At 43.8% G+C, this 25,347-nt stretch overlaps 1 protein-coding gene across 5 annotated transcripts in view; it reads right to left on the bottom strand.

Moving 5' to 3' along the window:
* Window positions 1–23,576, bottom strand: part of LOC128350218 (beta-galactoside alpha-2,6-sialyltransferase 1-like) — a 46,556-nt gene extending 22,980 nt beyond the window's left edge. For 4 of the 5 annotated variants that reach the window (XM_053308102.1, XM_053308107.1, XM_053308104.1 and 1 more), the window contains exons 1-6: window positions 23,478–23,576; window positions 16,662–17,370; window positions 15,014–15,111; window positions 4,915–5,016; window positions 3,925–4,023; window positions 77–251 (exon numbers count right to left, since the gene is read on the bottom strand). In XM_053308102.1, the coding sequence (XP_053164077.1) occupies window positions 77–251; window positions 3,925–4,023; window positions 4,915–5,016; window positions 15,014–15,111; window positions 16,662–17,319 (1,132 nt within the window). In that variant the 5' untranslated portion in view covers window positions 17,320–17,370; window positions 23,478–23,576. The remainder of the gene's footprint in view (window positions 1–76; window positions 252–3,924; window positions 4,024–4,914; window positions 5,017–15,013; window positions 15,112–16,661; window positions 17,371–23,477) is intronic. The other variant, XM_053308103.1, reaches the window with a different exon arrangement.
* Between the last annotated feature and the right edge of the window lie 1,771 nt (window positions 23,577–25,347).

Raw genomic sequence — 25,347 nt, 5'->3', positions numbered from 1 at the left:
TGAACTGCAAAAAGGAGTACAATGTTAGAATAAAAAAAGAAAAAGAAATCAAGGATTTGTTAGGCCACATGCTTACCAAGCATTCCTGAAGAGGGTGGATTTGGCTGAATATCCTCTGCTGCATTCTCCTGAAGGATATCCCAAAGTTGCCACTGCAAGTGGGGATTCATAATATAAAAAGGTTGTTCATGATGCATATTTCGATAGCGCTTGTAGCTCCTAAAGAAATTGTAGTCTGGTTTTCGGTACCACTGAAACCAAGAATAAAAAGAATGGCAAACCTTCTGTGAATACTAGAAAAACTCTCTCAAAACAAAGGAATGATCCAGAGGTGGATCATTTCAAAAAGATCTCCTCTCCCATCAACAAACAGATAACCAGAAATGGTGGCACAATTATTATTATTATTTCTTGTTTACACAGTCAGACAGGTGTTATTGACTGGTTTGTTTCATCCAGACATCGAGTCCTTCCCAAGGACCTGGGAAGCCAGAATTTTATTGTCAATTGTTATAGACATCGTCGCAGAATATAAGCTGTTCCCAGTAAAGCTGCTTTTTGTAATTGGCTGATGGTGATTTCTGTGGCCCCTATGGTGTTGAGGTGCTCTTCAAGGTCTTTTGGAACTGCACCCAGGGTGCCAATTACCACTGGGATTATTTTGGTCTTTTTCTGCCACAGCCTTTCAATTTCAATTTGTAGATCTTTGTATTTGGTGATTTTTTCTATTTCTTTTTCTTCTATTCTGCTGTCCCCTGGTATTGCTATGTCAATTATTTTGACTTGTTTTTCTTTCTTCTCGACTACAGTTATATCTGGTGTACTGTGTGGCAGATGTTTGTCTGTTTGTAGTCGGAAGTCCCATAATATTTTTACATCTTCATTTTCTTCAACTTTTTCAATTTTATGGCCCCACCAATTTTTGGCTACAGGTAGCTTGTATTTTTTGCAGATGTTCCAGTGTATCATCCCTGCTACCTTGTCATGCCTTTGTTTGTAGTCAGTCTGTGCGATCTTTTTACAACAGCTGATTAGGTGGTCCACGGTTTCATCTGCTTCTTTACAAAGGCAGCACTTGCTGTTTGTTGTGGATTTTTCGACTTTTGCTCTTATTGCATTTGTTCTTAGTGCCTGTTCTTGTGCAGCCAGTATTAAACCCTCTGTTTCTTTCTTCAAGTAACCATTCTTAAGCCATTGCCAGGTCTTGGTGATGTCTGTTTTTCCACTTATATTGTGCAAATATTTACCATGCAGTGGCTTATTTCTCCATTTTTCTGCTCGGTTCTTGACTTGTTCTTTCTTGTAGGCCTGCTTTCTTTCATTGGTGTTGAATAGTTTCATGTTATTGACCATTTGAAGTGCATCTTCTTCACTGCCCTTGATATATTCTTCAAGGCCTCTTTTCTCCACCTCTACTGTTTGATGGACTTGCAGCATTCCTCTTCCACCTGAGCTGCGAGGGAGGTATAGCCTATCTACATCACTGCGGGGGTGCAGAGCATGATTGATGGTGATGATTTTCCTGGTCTTACGATCCAGCATCTCTAGCTCTGCCTGGGTCCAGTCTATTATTCCTGCACTGTATCTGATAACAGGTATAGCCCAGGTGTTTATGGCTTGTATGGTGTTCCCACTATTGAGTTTGGACTTGAGGATTTTTCTAACTCTCCTGATGTATTCACTTCCAATTTTACTTTTAACTTCAGTTTGTGCGATGTTATCAGCCTGGAGAATGCCCAAGTATTTGTAATGTTCTTTCTCTTCCAGGTTCTTGATCTTGCTTCCATTGGGCAGTTCTATTCCTTCTGTTTTTGTTATTTTTCCTCTGTTCATTATTAATGCAGCACACTTGTCTAGTCCAAACTCCATTGCTATATCGCTACTGAATATACGGACAGTGTTTAGCAGTGATTCGATTTCTGACTGGGACTTTCCATACAACTTCAGATCGTCCATGTACAGCAGATGGTTGATTTGACTTGATGTTTTAGATATTTGGTATCCAAGGCCTGTTTTGTTTAGTATTTGTGAAAGTGGGGTCATGGCGATTACAAACAACAGAGGGGATAGTGAGTCCCCTTGGAAAATGCCTCTTCTAATGCTAACCTGTCCAAGTGTCTCGCCATTGATTGTTAACTGTGTACTCCACATGCTCATTGCTTTTTAAAAAATAAATATCTGAATGTTTTTGCTGACACCAGTTGTTTCTAAACATTTTAGTATCCATGTGTGAGGCAATGAGTTGAAGACTTTCTTGTAGTCAATCCATGCAACACTTAGATTGGTTTTTATTCTCTTGCAGTTTTCTAAAATCATTTTGTCAATCAGCAGCTGGTCTTTTGTGCCTCTGGTGTTCGGACAATTTCCTTTCTGTTCAACTGGAAGCTGTTTGTTAGTTAATAAGTGTTGCATCACTTCATCTGCTATTATTCCAGTTAATAATTTGAACATGGTTGGCAGGCAGGTTATCGGTCTATAATTACTTGGAACTGCACCTTTTGCTGGGTCTTTCATGATGAGATGAGTTTTCCCAGTTGTTAGCCATTGTTGTTGTTGTTTCAATTTCTATACCGCCCTTCCAAAAATAGCTCAGGGCAGTTTACAAAGAGAAACAACAAATAAATAAGATGGCTCCCTGTCCCCAAAGGGCTTACATTCTAAAATGAAACATAAGGTAGACACCAGCAACAGTCACTAGAAGTACTGTGCTGGGGGGATAGGACCAGTTATTCTCCCCCTGCTAAATAAAGAGAATTACCACGGTAAAAGGTGCCTCTTTGCCCAGTTAGCAGGCAGACCAGCTTTGCCCAGTTAGCAATGGCAGAGCAGCTGCAAAAGCAAATGCAATAGGTAATCATGCAACATGTAGTCAGCACTGCCAAGTTTTTTTTCAGCTGGGGGAATTCCTGGGCCAGTTGGAATGACATCATCTACTGGCCCTATGCACCACCCAATTAGGGCTGTGATCACATGATTTAGATTCAAGTGGACAATTTAAAAACTATGATTATGTAAAACTGAATGGTGCAGTAAGAGGGGAAGCAGGACATGGGTCCTCAACACCTCATCATGTAGTAGATGGGGCCAACATGGTATCGTTCAAACCAGCCCAACAATTATCTTGATCCATTTCACTTTGGCTTTCAGCCTGGGTATGGAAATGAAACAGCCTTGGTCTCTTTAGTGGATGATCTTCACTGGGAACTAGATGGAGGTGTGCATTGTTCCCTCTAAGGCGTGTGCACTTGTGTGCTCTCAAGTTTCTGGATGTCCACTCAGTTCAATTTATCTCCCACTCAGGCTGAATTAGGAAGGCTCCATTCTGAATGCAGGTGTGCACGCACTTGCCTTGATACTGCCACCCAGAACAAAACTCACTCCGCACAGAGATGAAAAAGATTAGAGGGACCACTGGAGGGGTGTGTCCCTGTTGGTTCTGCTAGACCTCCCAGCAGCTTTCAGTACTATTGAAAGCTAATACCGAAAGCTAGACCTCCCAGCAGCTTTCAGTACTGATAACAGTACTTTCAGTACTGGTCATGGTATCCTTCCGGATCATCTTGCTCAAACAAGTGTTAGGGGCATGATTCACCAGTGGCTATGGTCCCTCTTAAACGGTAAATTCTAGAAAGTTGTGCTGGGACACACCTGCATGGCACCTTGGCCACTCAATGATGTCCCGCAAAGTCCAACCCCACATCTTTTTAACATTTGCATGAAATTGCTGGGAGAGATCATCTTTGGATTTGAAGCTGGCTGTCATTAATACATAGATGACACCTAACTTTATGTCTTTTTGCCATCTCAGATACGAAGACTGTGGAGGTCCTGAATCATTGCCTGGGATCCATGATGATGAGGGCAAAAAAGCAGGAATTAAATCAGGACAAGACAGAGATGCTATTGCTCAAAAGATCTACCAACCCAGCAGAAAGAGCAGCCTGTTCTTCCATCTTGCACCGTACTTCCATCTTCTATGAACTGAGTCTTAATTTGTTCACCCTCATCCAGTTCATTATTGTACTGTGATGTAAAAGAGATACAGCTGAGTGTCATCTAACAGCTTCCTTTTGTTTATGCTTTGAAAAAAATATATCTTCAGAAGATGGTTTTCAGAGTTTCAGCACATACTTCAACCACTTTATTGTAACGTGAGCTTGAACATGAAACACTTGTTATTTTACCTCTGCTGATAAAAGGTACCTTTGAGAGTTTCCTCTATACCTGGTAGGTGGGCTTTAAGGAGAGTCTTTCCTCCTTTCTGAGAACTGCGTACACAGGGAAACAGCCACTCCCCATCACATGCTATCCCATGGGTATCACAGTATGGGGGCACTTTCTAGCCAGTTACAGATTCATTATTTAGCACTATTTTGGGAGGCAGGAGGAGAGCTAGAACCAGGAACCTCGAGATCTGTGTGCAGTGAGTTACTATAGGCTGAAATCAAATGGTCCCTACTCCCCAGGGATGTCATCCCAGCTCCTAGGAGGGCTTCACTCACCCAGACATTCCACTGGTTTTCTCCAACTGGCAGGATGATAAGAATGTTGGCTTTTTTGCCTGGAGAGCAGTCAGCCTTAACTATTCCTGCCATGCTGATCACTGGGACTCTGGCTTGTGTGTGTCTGCCTGATTCCCCTCAGAGCCTTGAAAGTTGTATATCTTGCTATCTATCCTGCCTGCTCTTTAAGGTGCCTACATCCCAGTGCCATGTCACACTATGACAATGTAAATCACCTATTTTGTAATAGTTCTGAAATTGCAAGAGGAATGAATGAAGGTGTGTGTGTGTGTGTGTGTGTGTGTGTGTGTGTGTACACATAAAGAGAAGGAGGGAGAAGGAGAAAACCATGCATTTCCTAGACAAGCTTTAACTTCTGCTGCATCTTTATAAATGTACACGTTTTACTTACCTCATCAATACTTGCATGATATGGTGCTGGGTCCCACACAATTAAGGTTCCAAGGTTAAACTGTGGGTCTGAAACAAATCTTTCTTCATCAACAGTAATAAGCTGGGAATGACAAGAAGAGTGGATGATATTCATGCATTCTGTCCCTCCTAACTGAGCAAAGAGGCACTTTTTAAAAGTGGAGATTCTCCCTATTTAGCAGGGGGAGAGCAAGTGGCCCTATCCATCCCCAGCACAGGATCCCTCCAGTGGCTGTTGCTGGTGTCTGTCGTATGTTCTTTTTTAGATTGTGAGTCCTTTGGGGACAGGGAGCCATTTTTATTTAGTTACTTATATCTATGTAAACTGCTTTGGGAACTTGTGTTGAAAAGCAGTATATATAAATATTTGTCATAGTTGTATTTAAAATGCATAGGAAGCTCAGACTGAATGGTTTTACAGCTTGTAATTGTAACTGATATCTCGCTGATTACTCAGAATGCTTCATGAGAATTACATCATTTTAGCTATAGTTTCTATTGAAATGCATTGCGAAGGTCCCAAGTTCCCTCCGTGGCATCTCCAAGATAGAGCTGAGAGAGACTCCTGCCTTCAACCTTGGAGAAGCTGCCAGTCTGTGTAGGCAATACTGAGCATGATGGACCTATGGTCTGACTTGTCAGCTTCCTTCTCCATGAGTGTTGTGTATCCACAGAGGAGGAAACAAGTAAGCATTAAAGTTCATTACAGTTTTACTGTGATATACTTTGGAGGACTGATTTGGTCAATATGTCTGCTGGCCTCTCCCATCATATAGAGAAACATGTGCATACATGTTTTCGCCACATACACACCCAGGGTATTGCCTCACTGCTGCATAATAATTTGAAGGGGTGATTCAGATGAACCATACCTCAACATGTGATTTACACATTGCTTTAAAATAGAACTTAATCTGGGCACCACCTCAAAAGATTGTGTGGCAGGACAGCATGCCAGGTTGGAGAAAAGACAAGCACACATAGACTGTCTCCCCCATGTAATCAGAGGGGCATGGTGCTATATTGTCCAAATTGACCCCAAAGCAGACCACAATAAAACTATCGCCAACCGCTAGGGTTCCATCCTGACAAAACCTCATCATTGGCAAATTCATGGTTGGTGAGGCATTAAAGTCTATGGGAAACAGGGGGTTAGAGGTATATGGCAGCTGCCTATGTTCCTAAATGAAGGATGGTTTCTTTCTTTCTGTGAGAACTGTCCATTTAATTGGAAATGATGTGTGAAAGCAGTGGCTGACATCCAGACCAATGCTGAGCAGGCCAAAAAGATTCCTTGTGCACTATGGGGGAAGGCTTGTTTCCCCCAAATGACCCTTCCCTCTGCCCTCATGTGCCCCCTGAAAAAATTAACAGTGGCCCACATGTTGTGCAAGGCAACGTGAGCAGTTCTGAACTGCCCGTACCACTGCAGACATCTAAAGCTGTGCTCAGGGCGTTGTGGAACAGGGCTCATCCAATACAACTTAAAAGTGCATGATCACACTTCTGTGATGCTATGGCCATTATTTTCAATGGCTGCAGTGGGTGCACAATTTAAAGAAAGAGCAGGCGAGCCCTATTCTGCAATACCATTGGTGTTCCTTTCTATGCCGGTAGCAGTGTGGGTGGTTCAGAACAGCTTGCATTGCCTTCTGCAACGTGTGTGTGTGTGTGTGTGTGTGTGTGTGTGAGAGAGAGAGAGAGAGAGAGAGAGAGAGAGAGAGAGATCGAGAGAGAGAGATCTTATTAGTGCATGGAAACAGAAGGTAGAAAAAGAAGGCAGGAATTGTCATGCTGAATCGAATTAATGGTCCATTTATCTCCTCATTTTGTCTCCCCAAAGTGCTCAGCCAGAAGGTCCAGACAGGTTTACAAGCAAGGAATTATGGCAATATCTGACCTTCATAATTAATCCCCACCACTCGAACTGGCTCGGTCTGATTCGAATCACGGTTCGAATTGAGCCAGCTCACACATCCCTAGCGGATAGCTACCTCAAACATAGTTTGCACACACACACACACACACACACACACACACACACACACACAGACAGAGAGAGAGAGAGAGAGAGAGAGAGAGAGAGAGAGAGAGAGAGAGAGAGAGAGAGAGAGAGAGTCTACCCTCAATAATGTATTCTCTGATCTGAAGATAAAATTAATACATGTCTTCTCCCAGTTAAAACATATCCCGCACAAAGGTACATCAGTCCAGTAATGTTACATGTATGCAAGTTGCATAAGTGATGTTACACAAGAGTAAATCCATTGGAAAATGGGCCAAGCTTGTGTACTATTTGCACAACTTGCATACATGCAATGTTGCTGGGCTGACATACTCCTATCAAAGTGTGTGTGTTATTTAAAAAGTGCCACTGCTACTGCTGAGTTTGACTAATGCAGCTAGTAAAACAGCTATACAGAACTGCATTGCAGGCTTCTATAATATTCTGTATGAAATGTATCTAAACGGGTTCAGAACCAGTTCTAAGCGTATGAACCTGTTACCAAACCACAAATCACTTTTTAAAGTTAGTGGGGACATTCACACGATTAGCAAAAATCGGGCTAGGAGAGCCTAGCCCGATTTTTGCTATACGTGAGAACCACCGGGCTCGGCAACGAGCCCAGTGGTTCTAGAGCGGGTAACCCGCTCGGGAACCCCTGGTAAAAAACCAGGTTTGTGGAGCGAGTGCTCTGCAGACCTGGTTTTTAGAATCGTGAGTAGCCGTGGCGCGGCTTCGCGCCACGCCTAATCACAAGTAGACCCCCAGCCAGGAGGCTTAAAAGCAGCCTCCCGGCTCGGGGTCTCCCCAATATGCCCTGTGCGCTCACGCAGAGCATACTGGGGCTTGCGGGGGCCGCGCAGCCCCCGATCTCCCCAGCCCCCGCCAGCTCCGTCACAGAGCTGGCAATCATGTGGGCAGCCGATCCGGCCGCCCAGGGCTCCCTCTCTGCTCGTGAGCTCACCCTGCAGAACCAGGTCTCACGGATTGTGAGACCCGGCTCAATGTCTGAACCAGAACTGAAGAATTAAAAAAATACCGATGAATCTGAACCGGAACTTGATTCAAATTTTTAATGGTTTTACTCCCTATGCATAGGGTTAATATGAGGCCCAACATTTCTGTGAGCTGAGAGTGCACCCTTGATCACGTCCCAGAATTCTAGGCTTCTGTGGTAGATATTCAGGGCTTCTTTTGCAAAAAAATCAGTGTGGAAACAGTTCTATCAAATTACGTTTGGAAACCACTAGGGGTTTTTTTTTGTTTTGTTTTAAAGAGTACAGGTGGCCCTTGTTTTCTGCGTTTTTGGCACTCGCCCTACCCAGGCTTGCCCTGCCTGGGGAGGGCTGCTCGCGTGGAGTACCGGGAGCGGTCCTGCTATAAATCCCGGCACTCTTCACAGAGGTAGCCTAGGTTTTTTTACCCAGGCTTATAGTGGTGTAAAGGGGCACAAGTGCGCCCTCCTACTTCACTCCTGGCTCATATGAACGCTCAGTTTGCCTGCTGCCCAAGCGTTCATAGAGCCAGGTGGCAAGAGCACCTGGCAGCAGAGAAATCCCCCAATGCACCGTGCACCTCATGTGGGGCATTGTGGGATTTCTGGAGGCCAGGCTTTGTTCCCTTGGCCTCTAGATGGCCACGCCGCTCGCCACAGTGGCAATCATGTGAGTGGGCAAGTGGTGTGGCTCAAGAATCTCTGTGATCATCTGTGGGGAAGCTAAGAACAATCCAACCTTCCCCATCCCGGGTTTCAGGGTCATGTGAGCAACCTTAATGGCTTTCAAGCAAATTTTGAAACAGCATGATGTGAATGTAAATTATGTTTACAATCAGGGGCGGAGCTACCATTGGGCAAATAGGTTCAAAGAACGTGCCCAATCAGGCCCCCTCGTGGCCCCGACACCGCCCCCCCACATCTGATGTCAAACACAGGGGTGCTGGTTTAGCTCCCGAGTGGGGGCCGCATGGCCCCCGTTCGGAATGCCTGCTGTGTTCGCGGCGCGGCCAGGAGCAGCTCATCCCTGCCTAAGTCAGGGATGAGCTGCTCCTGGCTGCGCTGTGAATGCAGCACCAGCCTAAGTAGCTCCTGAAGGGGCCATGCAGCCCCTCCAGGAGTTATATGGCCGGCGCTGAGTTTGCAGCACAGCCAGGAGTGGCAGCGTTGCAAATGCAGTGCCAGCATTAGTTTAGCTCCTGAAGGGACCACGCGGCCCCTTCGGGAGTTGGACTCCAACTCCCACACGTTCTACTACTTTGCTTGTTTTATAAGGATATTCGTGAACTTTTTATCACACCTCTATTATGTAAATTTCCAGGTTGACAGGATCAATATTATTGCTCTTTGTTGCTCTCTGACGCGGAGTCTGCTGTTACATCTAGAGTTGCTAGATACTGTGCTGCTGCCATTAATACTCATCGGCGGATGATTAATAAGGGAATTTTATTGTTTTAATTTAATTTATAATATCTATTTTATTGTTATTGATACATTGTATCTTAACTAATTTTAAATTTTTATTTGCTGATTTCTAGTTCTGGTCAGTGACTGTAACAATAAAGACTGACTGACTGACTCCAACTCCCAAATGGAGCCTCAAGGCTCCGTTTGGGAGCCAGACCACGCCCCCCGCATCTGATGTCAGATGCGTGTGGGTGGGTGGTTAGGCTCTGCACCTGTTTACCATTAAGGAAATGCATGGTAGGGCTGGGCTATTAGGAGTATTAAAACTCCCTATAGCGCCATTCCGTCCCCTCACCATGGGGAGGAAGTCGATTGTGGGGGGATTGCTCCAGGTAGTACGGTGGTATGTGTGTGGGTTCTTTAAATCCCAATCCAGCACTGGTGTGGGGAAGGTTGCGTGGATGGGGAGAATGTCAGAAGTGTTTATGGGGGGATGGGGAGTCACACAGGGGAGGCCAAGAATGAGCACGGAGAGGCTGGGGAAAACCATGGAGATGCCTGTGGACTATAGTTTCCCATGAGAAAATGTTCTGGGAGGAACTACAGTCCCCAGTCTTTTTCGCAGCCTCCCTATGCTCGTTCCCAGCCTACCCTGTGTGACTCCCAGTCTCCCTATGGACACTCCCGGAATTCTCCCAACCCACCCAGCCTTCCCTGAGCCAGTGATGGTTCTGGATTTAAAGATCTCCCACCGTGCTACCTGAAGCATTTGCCCCCTGATAGGCTGACTCTCCCGTGGCGAGGGGAGGGACTGGAATTATCGGGGAGTTCTAATACTCCCCAAAGCCCAGCTTAATGCATAGATATGTGAAGCCAAATCAGCTCTGTGGTATACACAATGTAAATGGAAAGTGCATTTCCTTCCTTTCCTTTATTGCTGTGAAGTGGCATAGTTTTAAAAACATCACAGTATAGACAGGATACTTATTTATTTATTTCAAAATGTCTAAAACATTTTCCTGCAACTATACTCAAAGGACCGCAGCTGCTCAGAATCTATCTTTATATATCTGCTTTATTAACTGCTTCCACAATACTCTCATTTTTTGTCCCGTTCAAAAACCCAGTTTAAAAACCTACAAGCATCCATCTGTAATCTCAGTCAAACACATATTTGTTTATATAAGATATTTTAATTTGATATGATACAATAAGATTGTATTGAATTGTATCTTTTTATTGGAAAAATTATAGGCTTGTGCAAATTCGGATTTGGAAATCAGATTTCATCCAAAATGTTCCATATTTGTGGGGCGGAGGGACCTGGTAAAATCCTAATCTTTTTTTTTTTTTAATTGGATCAGTAAAGTCAGAAAAAAATCTGAAACATCAAAATTAATCTCAGAAATACGATCTAATTAGTAAAATGCAACTGGATTTTCCCTCATAGAGGAGAATGGGGAAATTGAAAAAAATCACCAAATATCACCTGTTGGTCCTAGAGCCTTGAAACTTGCCACATATATGGGGAAGGTGGCCAGGCCCCCCAATAGTGAATCTGAACAGAATTGGTCAATCCCCTGAGTTTTGGGGAAATTTTGAAATTTTTGGTTGAAAATGGCTGAAAATGGCAAAATCTGGCTTGTTTTGAATTGACCAATTCTTTTCAACTTTGCTACAGGGGACCACCTTCCTCAGATTTGTTATAATTTTCAAGGCTCTAGAACTAACCAGTGTTTTTTGAGGACCCCCTCCTATTTCCCCTTTTACCACTATGGGGGGAAATTCAAATTTAAGTAGGAATTTGGATTTGGACTCTGAATCCAATCCGATATCTGATATTTCCAGAATCTGAATCCCATATTTGCAAATTCAGATCATCCGAATCTGAATCCAACTCTGAATTTTCTGAATACGCACAGGCCTAAAAAATTGTCCAATAAGTCTTGAATCAAATCAATTCTGATTTTTCGCCCAGTGCAATGCACAGCCCTGATAAACAGCATTCAAGCAGCCATTAAAACAGCATTAAAAGCAATTGCTTCTAAAAGCCTGGGAGAATAAAACGTTCTTTGCCTAGCAGATGAAGGACAATTGTTTTCAATTACATTTTTATTGGGACTTCCTCCAAAGAGCTCAGGACAGCATACATGGTTCTACATGGTTCTTCCCCACCCCACTTTATCCTCACAATAACTGCATGATTTAGGTTAGGCTGAGAGATAGTAAGGTTTTTAACACAATCATCTGGGGATGGTTTGGGGGAGGGAAGAGCTCCTACCCTGATCCCCACAGACGAGCAGACCCTCCGTTTGGGTCTGCGAACTCATCACCCAGACGATCACAGCAGCTGCGGTCTTCATTATGGAAAAAGGGAGCTGGGTCCTCCAAGGATCGAAAGAGGTATCCCAGAATACATTGCGCTCCTAGTAGACAGGCTGCCCTCAGTGGTTCAGCAGCTCTCCTCTGCTTGGCCCCTCTAGCTGCAGCCTCTATGACAAATATGGTGGTCAGAAGCCGGGAGCTGTTGAGAAAGGGAAGTGCCAACATGCACACAAACACTGAGGTGGGATGGTTCCTCTTTTAATCGTACTTTAGTAAGAATTCATGTATTGAATTCGGGCTACCTACATTTCAGTGGACTGAACTGGAGCGCTTCCTGTGGGTTCTCATGGGCAGTACTAGCTGAGTTTCCTGCCCCCTACCCTCCAATTTTTGTCATGTGAACAGGTTTGGTGACCAAATCAATGCCACCTGTGGCTGAGCTTCATGGCTGAGGGGGGATATGAATCCAGGTCTGCCCACTCCCAGTCTAGCACTGTAACTAGCACATCACACTGCAGTGGTTATCTGGTGAGCCTCCCTAGAGAGAGAATTTCATAAGCAGGTCACCAGCTATTTCAAGTGAGGCAATGTGAGTGACACTTCCTCACTTTCCTATAGACCCTGGGACCCACATTTGCATGGTGGGAGCCAGTGCAACATGCCTTTCTAACATGCCACTTGGGCAATGGCAGAAGCTTAGGACAATGTAGAAGGAACCCATGGCAATGCCGCCCCTCCCAGACATTGGAGCAGTGCTGGCCTGTGGGAGGAGTCACAGCATGGGTACTTTGCAAGTAACCTGGGGCTTCTGACATGACCTCTGTGGCACAAAAAGGAGCAACAATGCAACTGCTTCCATGGTGCAAATATAACATGAAGATGGGTCTTAATATGCTTGTTGGAAACACCAGGTTAGTTCACACAATCTGAATTAGAGTACATAATAACATAAAAACATAAGAGGAGCTGTGCTGGATCAGGCCCACAGTCCATCTAGTCCTGCATCCCGTCTCACACATTCACCCACTGGATGCCTCTGGGAAGCCCAGAGGAAAGAGCTGAGGGCATGCCATCACTTCTGCTGTTGCTCCCTGCAACTGGTATTTAGAGGCATCTTGCCTCTGAGGCTGGCACCAGACAAGGAGCGATAGATAGACCTGTCCTCCATGAATTTGTCTAAGTCCCTTTTAAAGTCATCCAGGCTAGTGGCCATCACCACATCCCGTGGCAGAGAATTCCATAGATACATTGTCTGAAAAAGTACTTCCTTTTGTCGGCCTTACATTTCTTGGCAATCAATTTCATGGGATGACCCATGGTTCTAGTGTTATAAGACAGCAAAAGAAAAATGCTCTCTATCCACTTTCTCCTCACCATGCATGATTTTATAGACCTCTATCATGTCTCCCCTCAGTCGTCTTTTTTCTCAACTAAAAAGCCACAGGTGTTGTAGCCTTGCCTCGTAAGGAAGGTGCTCCAGACCCCTGATCATCTTGGTTGCCCTCTTCTGCATCTTCTTCAGTTCTATAATGTCCTTCTTAAGATATGGCCAGAACTGCACACAGTACTCCAAATGTGGCCACACTATGGTTTTGCATAAGGGCATTATGATATTCTGATACCATTATGATATTCAGTCTGTTTGGGATTTCACTACCATAAATATTTTGGTGTCATCTGCCCAAACTACTGGGCAGATGACACCAAAGCCTCCTACTCTAGCCTGGGAGCTGTACACACTCCCATTTGCTGATCATCTACAAGTTAAAAACAAGGTTGGAGGTGCCATCAAAGATCACGTGTTCAGCAGCAGCTGAGTCAGAGGGCTCCTTTCTACCCAAAGCTGTACCCAGGTCTTTATTGAGGCAGGAGGAAAAGCCCTCGAACACAGCTGCTGCTTAGCACATAGTCACCCCTGCCTGCAACCTTGGAGAAGCTGCTGCCAGTCTGTGTAGACAATGCTGAGCTTGATGGACCAATGGTCTGACTCGGTATAAGGCAGTTTCCTGTATTCCTAGGGTATGAGGCTTCTCTTATGAGGTCACGAGAACAGCTCTACCATGTATGAATTAGTGTAAAGCTAATTCTGTTGTTCTGAGGATAAACGTAACCATGTACATCACTCTGGGCTCCTTGGAGGAAGAGCAGGATATAAATGTACAAATAAATAAAAAAGGGGAAAAAAGAAAAAGGGCCCAGAGAATGTTCTTTAGGTTTTTTGAGGCGGTGTAAAAGATGACAGCTCAGGCTTCTTGAAAGAATTAGAGACAACCTGACTAAGAGTTACTTTATCTGTATCTATGGCAATGCATTGTTTTCTCTGCACAGTTTCCTTTCCTTTTGTTCCTGTATGTGATGCCTTCCCTTCTTCTCCCACCAGTTACTAAGATGCACTTACTTGTGTAAATGAGAAGCTGCACTGACATGGTGTGATGCTCATTATGAAAGAGCAAATGTGATCATCCTGGATCAACTAGTAACTTACTATTCAGTTCCTCTGTGCTATGTATTGTGGTGGATCACTTGGCACTGTATAATCACTTGTAATCCCGAGAATTTATTATTATTTTGCAATACAGCATTGTTTTGTTTCTTGAGGTCTGTTGACTGGTGAATAAACTTTGACTTGCCATGGCCAATGTATCACAGCAAATTTGTTGTTGTTGTGCCCTCGAGTCAGTGTCAACTCCTGGCAACCACAGAGTCCTGTGGTTGTCTTTGGTAGAATACAGGAGGGGTTTACCATTGCCTCCTCCCGCTCAGTGTGAGATGATGCCTTTCAGCACCTTCCTATATTGCTGCTGCCCGATATAGGTGTTTCCCATAGTCTGGCAAACATACCAATGGGGATTCGAACCAGCCATCTCTTGTTTGCTAGGCAAGTCATTTCCCCGCTGCGCCATTAGGTAGCTTATCACAGCGCATTACAAGGAGTTATTCTGATAAAGTCCCACTAAAATACTTTCACAGCCGGGACTGCTATGTCTCGCAAAAGCTTGAGTAAACAAGGGTCTACAGAGCTTAGCTACCATTTTTTTTCCCTGGGTTTGCTTCCCCACCCCCACCAAGGTTTTGTGCTCTTTTCAGCAACAAGGCACTTTTAAGGTGTTGTCCTGCAAGGTAAGAGAGGCAGGCCTTTTATGTTCAGTGGTTCTGTTCTCCTACAAACACAAACACAGAGAGCTGACACCAGTGATTCTTCCACTGCTATTCTTGCTCCCAAATCCTTGTAGCACAGAAAAGGCTGCATAACAAAAGGAGCTGAAGTGAGTCCTCATAGAAACCCCTCAGGATACATCCCCCTTTGTTGCTCCTTAGGTAGCACCCAGTGGGTTCACTTCCACTTACCTGGGAATTCATGAGGCGTATTGTTGTCTTCTCCCCTACATCAGACTGAAAACCTCTGGTAGGGGCCCCATTAAACCGCAACACTGCATCATGGCTGTCTGAAAGCAGCAAAGGAGAAACATAAAGAAAACCAGTACAGAAACAAACAACAACAACAACCCCAAGTCTCAGCAGTGTTGATTTTCAGTTCTGGAACCCAACTGTTAACTGAGCGGTTGCTTCAGAAAAAGCCTTAAAGGCGCTTTAGCCTTCCCACAATCAAATTCTCCTCTGTTAGGATAAGAAGATTGTATCAGCCCAGACATATCCTAATAAACTGCATGTAGATTTGCTGCTACCGTATGATCCCCATTTCAGAAAACCTGGCCTGCTCCTCAATGAAATATGTGTGTACATATTTATGTTTTTAATGTGAATGCCCTCAAGCTGGCTCACAATCAAATTAAAATAAAATTCAAACGTAATAAAACAGACAATGATAAACAGTGGCTGACATGCTCACAAACTGTATGGAGGCACATCAGGCAAAGCACCTCTGCAACATTTTGTAATCCAGAGTAGTCGTGCTGTGCGTGTGGGTGGGGATCATTTTTGCTGTTCCCCCCTCACCTGGAAAGCTGCACAACCATCAGGGACCAGAGGAGACCTGGTCTTGTGGCTGAAAGCATGAATTGTCCCCTTTGCTAAGCAGGGTCCACCCTGGTTTGCATTTGAATGGGAGATATGTGTGAGCACTGTAAGATATTCCCCTTAGGGGATGGGGCCGCTCTGCAAAAAGCATCTGCATGCTTGTATGCAGCAGGCTCCAATTTTCCACCCTGGCATCTCCAAGTTAGGGCTGAGAGAGATTCCTGGAGAAGCCACTGCCAGTCTGTGTAGGCCATACTGAGTGAGATGGACCGATGGTCTGACTCAGTATAAGGCAGCTTCCTATGCAGGTGGTAGGGATTGCTTTCAAGTAAGGGAGGATTGACAAAAATAGACTCTGCATTACAAAAAGCTTTTCATGCTGCTCCTCCACAGCGCTACTGAAGATGTCAACCGGCAGAACCAGAGCAAGAGTGTGTATCAAATGGGAAAGAAATCAGCTCACAGCATAAAAGGCCCAGTGGAAAAGCCATGTCTTTTAGTCACCAGATGGGATCATAGGAAGCTGCCTTCTACAAAGCCAGACCACTGGTCCATCTAGTGCAGTCTTGTTTAAAATGACTAGCTGCAGGTGGGAGTCTTTCCCAGCCCTACCCAGAGATGCCTGGGATCTTCTGCATGCAGATGCTCTACCACTGAGCTTTGGCTCCCATCCCCCTCGGGAGAAGGAGGTCCAGAGCCTAGACACCGCCATAGAGAAGTATGTGGATGTGTCACCAGAACATCTGCAGGGCTGTGGAGCAATGGGCCACACATTCCTACCACTGCTATCCGATCACTCCACAATAGAACACAAAATTATCAGTTCTAATGTCCTGAGATGATAACCATCAACTCTGTACTCAATTTCCGCACTCAGTGCTTGAGAGACACGAGTATCAGGATATCTCAGTGAATACAGAAAACATTACTGATTCATCTCCCTATCACAGAAATCAAAAAAGCCCAAGATTTTAATCATATTTTGTTGCTTCTGTTTTTATACAAGAATGATGCAAACCTATTTCTGGCCCCAAGTGGGATGACTTCAGGGACCCTGCTGAAGACACGACTGCACATCGACTCAACTGGCCCATCTCCGCACTGATGTTTCTTCTGGGCAGGTATGCCTCCCACTCAGATGTATTGAAAGGACCATCTGATGCACTGATCATCCGAAAGTCCAGCCGTTTCTGGAGCTGACACATCACTTCCTCAGGGAGGAGTTGGGAAGCATTCTTCGGTCCACTATAATTCACATGATACTTGTTCATAGACAGGTAGGTTTTCCTCACTTTTTGCAATCTAGGGGGAAGATTTTTGGAGGAACTGTTCCTGTTCCACACTTTTAAAGGACTTGGTAATTTCTTGAGTGTTGTCATTAAGTTATTTTCAGCTGGTATTGTAGAGATATTTTGTTTTGCTTTAACTTGGGATGCTTTGGTGAGCAAAAGGGCTGCATTTGTAGTGGGCAAAGGGTCCATATTTGTATCCTGGAGAGTTCCTAGTTTTAGGGTATCCCATTTCCATATTTTCACTTTTATTTGATCTGTTTGACTGTTTGTTTTTAGAGAAACATAATATCCTTTCCGTGTTTCCTTCCACAAACAAATAGTAAGAAACAGAAGAAGAGCCAGGAGGATGTACATCACTTTTTTAAGCAAGTTAACATGAACCATAATGTATGATGCATCAGGCTGGGAAAATCAACTTCAGGTTGGAAGCTGGACCTGAAATGAACCATTAGAAACACATTAAAAAGGAAACAGGCTAGAGGGATTGACAGAATTCAAAATGCATAAACATCTGAAATCATCCAAAATAATAGTGAGGTTGGTGTCCTTAGACAAAGGTCAACTGAGAGGAAGACATGTTTCCAAAAGCAGCTTCCATATCTCTTCAGCTTCTTCTGAGAAACACTTAGAAGAACACAGGCTTCAATGGCAGTTGGACTTGATCAGCTTACTATTAATACACTGAGAGGTCATTCACACAATCAAAAACTATGTTCTGCCCAGGTTTGGGAGCTGTGTGTGCTCCCAATTTTCGGTTCCAGGGATGGAAGGCAGGAGGAAAACCTGGGCACTTTCCAGATTAGACCCTACAATGGGGTCACTGCATATCTGCTAAGTGTGCTTCCATACTTCCTGTGTTGTGACACCATAGCCCCTATGCTGTCAGAAGGGTGCCGTTCATATTTTGGATGCCTTGTTTCAGATTTAATTGCTGCAATTTAGTGCTATAATGTTGTATGTGTGTTGCAAAAAAGTTGCTGTATTTTCCCGTTGTAGTTTTTAAAAAGATATTCTGGGGATCATTGTGAATACGATCCTGCCAAACCGAAGCATTTTACTGCAGTTGTAGCAGATAATCTGGAAAGGGCCCAAGGTAGCTTTTCCTACCTGGCTCCCACACAAGCACTTCTACCCAGGTTTTCCTCTTACCTTGCTTCCACACAACCAAAAATTGGGAGCACACACAGCTCCCACAGCAGTTCTTGACTGTGTGAATGACCTATGAGTGACACATCCTTTATTTCCCACACTGTAGCCTGTTTGCTCACTTTGAAACATTGCACCTCTCCCAATATGAGATTTGGGAATTCTGCATTCAGCTGAAACTTGGGAGTGGGAGCACTTGCTATTGCTGGAAATGGTCTCCACACGATAATTTATCCCCATTATGGCCATAACGCATGATATGGGCTAAAATAACATTCTGGCACCTTGTAAAGGGAGATTCCATATGAAATTCTAGTTCCTCTCGTAGAAGTGACCACAGCAGGGATGAAATATCATGTGAAATCTGCTTTCAGCAGTGATCCTGTGACACAAGTAAGATGTACTCAAACTATTATTGTGGGAGATATGTGTAACTCTCCACAACAAATGTTACACTGGAAATCTACATACATGAGAGATGTATTATCTTCTGTTGATGTATTGTCAGATGTTAAGCCATCTATTGGCACTTACTTCTTGACATGATAAGGTTTGTCCCCATCTCTTTCTCAAAAACACCACATGCTTTGACAATATAGTATAACATAATGACACAGATGAACAGAAACAATTATTCTGCTATGATTTCTATATTATTGTGGCTTGCTACTATCTATCTATCTATCTATCTATCATTCTCTAAGACGTACCCATGGCTAATCCCATGCATGGAAGCTCTTGTGAGATTTCCTGGCAGGGCAGAACAGAGCAGAACATAAGAGGCAGGGGGAGCCTCTTTTTGAGCCAGCCTGCCAAGGAGGGAGGGAAGTTGAGGAAGAGGCACCACTGCAAGCCAGCTCCAACTGCCCACCTCCTCGTGAGGAGGATGGCTGAGTAGGCGGCAGCATGGGCAGCGAAACCAGGGTTGAAGGGATGGGGGCGAGAATGAACTGTCAGAAGGGATGTGGGGAGGGGGAGAAAGAACTGGCCGAAGGGGTGGGTGGATGGGGAGAACGAACTGGCTGAAGAGATGGGGGTGCGAATGAACTGGCTGAAGGGATTGGGTTCAGAACGAACTGGCTGAAGGGATGTGGGGAGGGGGAGAGAAAGAACTGGCCGAAGGGGTGGGTGGATGGAGAGAACGAACTGGCTGAAGGGATGGGGGGGGGATGAACTGGCTGAATGGATGGGGGGAGAACAAACTGGCTGAAGGGATGGAGTGAGAACAAACTGGCTGAAGGGGGTGGGGGAGAACGGCTGAAGGGATGAAGACAAAATGAAGGCGGGGCAGGAAGCTGGATCAGTTGTGGGGGGATAGGGAGAACTAGGGGCACAGATACTCTGCGTTGGGTCATCTAGTTATTTATTATTGTTGTTATTATTTATTTACACAGTCAGACAGGTGTTATTGACTGGTTTGTTTTATCCAGACATCGAGTCCTTCCCAAGGACCTAGGATGGCTGAATTTTATTGTCAATATTGTTGCTGTTGTTATAGATATCGTCGCAGAATATAGGCTGTTGTTGTTGTTGTTGTTATTATTATTATTATTATACTGCTGCTGCTGCTACTACTACTACTACTACAAAAATGTTTATATACTGCTTTTCAACAAAACAGTTCCCAAAGCAGTTTACATAGAAGAAGAAATAAAATGGTCCCCTGTCCCAAACAGAATCAAAATCTAACAAGAAATATAAGGGAGACACCAGCAACAACCACAAGGACAGTTGCTTTCCCTCTGCTAAACAGAAGAGTCACTACTTTAAAAGGTGCCTCTTTGCTCACTTAGCAGGGTTGGCAAACTGGGTTGGCTAATATTTGAGGCAGGTGATGTCATGAACCAAAATAGAACCAATGTTCCTGCGCTTACCTTGGATCATAACTGCCATTTCAAAAGTGGCAGCTGTTTATGAGAAGCTGTGGAAAAGATGATTTCATCAAACACCAAGAGATTCAGAAGGTAACTTCACTGCAACCTCAGTGAGACCACCGAAAATATCCAGAGGTCTGCAATGGGGACAGTGTTCAAGAGCTTTATTAAAGAGTAGGCACACCACAACCCTCCTTCAGGGGCTAGATTTTGAAACTTTTTGGATTCCTTAGAAGATAAACACAGAGGTGGGGGGAGAGAGGACACCCTCTGGAAACAGCACGTGTATCAGCTCAACCTGCTCATATGGTTTTTAAAAACAGCACACTAATTTACAAAGTTCTGTGACATTTGAGACTAACAACTTATTTTGGAATAAGCTTTCACAGCTGGGCTATTTCTGGCCCAAGCAAGATTCAAAGCAGCAGTTCAAACCTATTCCTGGCCCCAGCTGAATTCAAACCTAGTTTTCTTAGTCCACATACATGGATATTCCTATTAGCTTCATAGCTTGGAAGTTAACATTTCAGCCACACAGAGTAAAAGTTAACATTTGTAGTATATCTTGAAAGATCTATGGTCATATTACCACACAAATCATAATGAGTCCATTTTATTATACATTGGCTTTGAATACAGAGCAAGTGTCATTCCATACTTCCCCGGAAATATATTTCTGGTGTTCGTTGCCAAAAGGGAAAGCAGGCATATGATTATTGCTGTCCTCACTTCCTGGCATAATTCCACAATGTATTTTATTTATATGAAGGATTTGCAATTGTGTTTGAATTTTACAAGCAAAACTGCATTCAAACAGCACCATTTTGTAAAGCAGCCTATATTACTATCATCATTTCTATTCTCCATTCTTTAAAAAATTCAAGATACTGTACATTTTTTCAACCCACTAGTATTTCATTTCATTTACTACTGTTAAGGCATTCTCAGAATTATTGCCCACTTACCTTATGTGATTTCCAATATTTCAGCAACCAGTTGGTCCCACATACCTATTTACCAGTATTTTATAATTATCCCAGTTATCAGGATGGCTGATCTCCCCTAGAAACACACTTGCTGCCACTTACTAATTGTTCAAATAGATCCTACTTATAAAATCCCCTTGCCACACTGTAACCAGCACCCTTGGTTATTTTCTAGTAAGGATGTCTTTCTTTCCTTACTAAGAGTTCTAATACAAATCTTAATCTGTGCTCAGATGGAATCAAATTGACATGGAGAAATGGGGGAGGGGGGATGACTTCAGTTTTCTAGAATGCATTCATGTATTCCTCCATGTATTCCTGTGGTGTTTCATGCCACCACCCCTTGTAATTTTTTTTGTAAATTGATGTATACATTCTGACAGTGTGTGTGTGTATGTGTGTGTGTATTTACCATAACTACAATGAAACAGAAACTGATATTAACATGCACCTGTTTGTTTCATTTTTGCAAATACAAAAATATAATTATTATTGACCCCATTGTTTTTGCTGTGGTTTTGCTCCTGAAATACTAAAGGAATTACTTAACAAAGAGTTTATTATTTCTCTTAAAAGCCGATATCCTGCTTAAGGCTACCTAGCCAGGTAGTTGTTTTTTTATGACTTTTTGGGGATAAATTCTTAACACCAGATTAGTAAAATACAGTGAGCCGGGTCTCACGATCAGTGAGACCTGGTTCGGGAAGCTCAGTGGGGAGAGTGGGCTAAGCCGACTCTCCCCGCAGATGATCAGGGCGAGAGCCCTGGGCAGCCGCATCGGCCGCCCACACAATTGCCGGCTCTGTGATGGAGCCAGTGGGGGCTGGGGAGTTCGGGGGCCATGCAGCCCCCGGAAGCTCCAGTATGCCCTGCGTGCTTGCACAGGGCATACTGGGGAGACCCCCGAGCCGGGAGGCTGCTTTCCAGCCTCCTGCCAGGGTCTACTCATGAGTAACCATGGTGTGGAGCCGTGCCACAGTTAGTCATGATAAAAAAACCCGGGTTTGCAGAGAACTCGCCCCACGAGTCAGTCAGGATTAACTTAAATCTCAGTGGTTTACATGACCCACAGCATAATGCAAACCGTGCCAAATTCACCCATGCCGCTGCAGAGCTCTAATACACACAGAGGGCATTCACACAGTAAGGCTCTACACACAATCCATGTGTAGAGCTGAAAGAGGTTCTGCGGGGAGAGCGAGCTTGAACCACTCTCCCTGCAGATGATCAACCACCCCTCCCCAGGTGGGCAGATCGTCCCCCTAGATGAGCAGCGGCTTCACTCGGGCACTCCTGCACCCAACCATGGCTCATACGGCAGCTTCGGGGGTCGTCCAGCAGTGCCACGCCCCCTGGAGCCCCAGTAATGCACCGTGCAAGTGCGTGATGCATTCCTGCCCCGTCCCCCCTCCCCGAGTGTGTCCGCCATAGCTGCAAGCAACAGCGGCAGACACAAAACCCAAAAAACGGGGTTAACGGAGCACTCGCTCCATTAACCTTGTTTAAGAGGGAGGGCATTTAGGCGGGCTTGCTGCCGGGAACTGCACAGCTCCCACTGCTGCACACAAGCAGCAGAAACTGGGCTGGGCTCCCTTAGCCCCATTTCTGCTGCTCGTGAGGATCACCTCAGTGTGTTCTACCCGGGTTTGGGAGCTATGTGTGCTCCCAATTTTTGGTTGTGTAGAAGCAAGGTATGAGGAAAACCTGGGTAGGAGAGATTGTGTGGACACAATGCTTCCACACAATCACTTCTATGCAGGTTTTCCTACTTTGCTTCCACAAAACTGAAAACTAGAAGCACACACAGCTCCCAAACCTGGATAGAACACAGTTTTCTATTGTGTGAATGACCTCACAGTGACACTGTTACACAGGAGGGCAGTACCAGTAATGGTAGTCTTGTGCAATCACGTATCACGTGCAGCTTCCATTATTTTCAATGGCAGTTGCGTATGACATGTGATCACACAAGAATCAGCAATATCAGTACTTCCTTCTTGCACTGCAGCAACATTGTGCGTGTTAGAGCCCCCTGCAGGGACATGGGCAGCTCTGGCATCACCCGCATTATTTTGTATTTACCTGAATCCAAGACTAGGTTTTTTCCAAGTTTTTTTAATTTTAGAAATCAAGAGGCCATCTTAAATCCAGAGTCCTGTTCCTTTCAAATAAATACAGCTATAACCTGTATTTAACCTCTGCTTTTAAAGGGGCCATCTTAAATTCAGACATGTAAGCCACTGATGACACAGTCACTCCTAACTTAGTCTGGATGCTGCCCAATAACAGTCACAGCAAGAAGAACAATAATAACTCTCTATGTACTAGTATTCATTATGTAACTGTAAAATAGATGCTTTACTTATTAACATAAAGGTTTCTCTTTTTGTATGGGTTCCTTGCCTTATTCATAGAAATATTAAATGAGACTAGCCTTTACATAAAATTAAACAGAAGATAAAACAGTCCTCTCTAATTCTGACACTGTTCTTCTCTATACAGACAGACGATAAACCTATAAAATGTATTTCAATACCTCTTTTCTGTTCAAGGACTCTGCTCTCCTCCCTCTCTCTCTTTTGCCTCTCAACTGTCCATTTGCTTCCAACTGACAAGAACTCTTCTCACTCCACCAATCCGGCCGAGAAGCTTCTTTTGATTGGTTATCTATTCTTGAGATAAATTACCTCAGAACAGTAGGACATCTGCTGGTCACCTCCAGACTTGACTATTGCAATGCGCTCTATGTGGGGCTGCCTTTGTACATAGTTCAAAAATGCAGTTGGTCCAGAATGTGGCAGCCAGGTTGGTCTCTGGGTCATCTCGGAGAGACGATATCACTCCTGTCTTAAAAGAGCTACACTGGTTGCCAATATGTTTCCGGGCAAAATACAAGGTCTTGGTTATAACCTATAAAGCCCTAAACAGCTTAGGCCCTGGATATTTAAGAGAAAGTCTTCTTCGCTATCAACCATACTGCCCACTGGGATCATCAGGAGAGGTTTGTCTGCAGTTGGTGGCTACTCGGGGATGGGCCTTCTCCATTGCTTCCCAAAGGCTTTGGAACACTCTCACTGCTGAAATAAGAGCCTCCCCATCTCTTACAACTTTTTAAAAGGCAGTCAAGACACATTTGTTCACGCAGGCTTTTAATTAGATACTGTTTTAATAGTTTGATAGTTCAATGCTTTTTTTAATGACCTTCCAATAAGTTTGATAGTTTTTAATAGTTTTATCGTTGTTTTAAATTTTAAATTGTTGTACTGTTTTAACTTTTTTGCTTGTTGTTTTATTGTTTTGTTGTAAACCACCAGAGACTTGTATTTTGGGAAGTATACAAATATGTAAGTAAGTAAGTAAGTAAATAAATAAATAACTTTATCGAATAGAAATGAGTTCTTAAAGCTCTTCTGTATCTCATTAGTTCCCCCACCCTTTAAACCTTCCCAAAGAGCTCATCTTTTTTAAAAAAACCCACCACACAATTTTTACACCAAACCTTATTAACTGATTAACTATTTATTGCCCCATATGAGGCTACAAATTTGTTCAGTATTTTAAATAGTATGGATTTATTTTTGGTCTTTTGAATCCAATCCCATTCTTCTGATCAGCCAAGTCCCATCGTCTCCCATACATGGATGTCCAATATAATGCAGGTATGTAATCACACCACATTTTTTGTTCTCTTTCAATTAAAGAAAAATGGTGCCATGCTAAAAAATGATGATGATAAAACTGGGACTGTACAGAAAACTGGCACTACGGACTATGTGCACATCTCTGTTATGTAATATATTTGCAGCATAGGATTTTATTATTTAAATCTTTGGCCACTCAATAGTTCTAGATCATTCATTCATTCATTCATTCATTTAACTCAAGTACCTGATAGTGATGCAAAATGATGGAAACAGGTTTCTGATACATGTGCTGAACAATCCATTTAAGGAAAACATGTTACTTAATAATGCAAAAGCTTTCTGAAAACCGCAAAGACTTCAGAAACATGCAAATGAACACTGCATGCATACAAGCAAAACACACACACACACACACACACACACACACACACACACCCCTCACTCCAGGGATTTATTAGTTTGGAATTGTATATCCTGACTATCCTATTTAGCAGGGGGAGAGTAATTGGCGCTATCCACCCCCAGCACAGTACCTCCAGTGACTGTTGCTGGTGTATAGCTTATGTTTCTTTTTAGATTGTGAGCCCTTTGGGGACAGGGATCCATCTTATTTATTTATTATTTATTTATTATTTCTCTGTGTAAACCACCCTGAGCCATTTTTTGAAGGGTGGTATAGAATCATCATCATTTGCAAAAAAAAACCAAGCTACCTGTAGCCAAAAACTGGTGGGACCATAAAATTGAAAAAGTGGTAGAAAA

The sequence above is a fragment of the Hemicordylus capensis genome, chromosome 3 (genome assembly GCF_027244095.1).
Source record: "Hemicordylus capensis ecotype Gifberg chromosome 3, rHemCap1.1.pri, whole genome shotgun sequence".
Taxonomy (NCBI): domain Eukaryota; kingdom Metazoa; phylum Chordata; class Lepidosauria; order Squamata; family Cordylidae; genus Hemicordylus; species Hemicordylus capensis.
The sequence above is the reverse complement of the archived record's forward strand: the minus strand, read 5'-3'. Positions and strand labels throughout refer to the sequence as shown.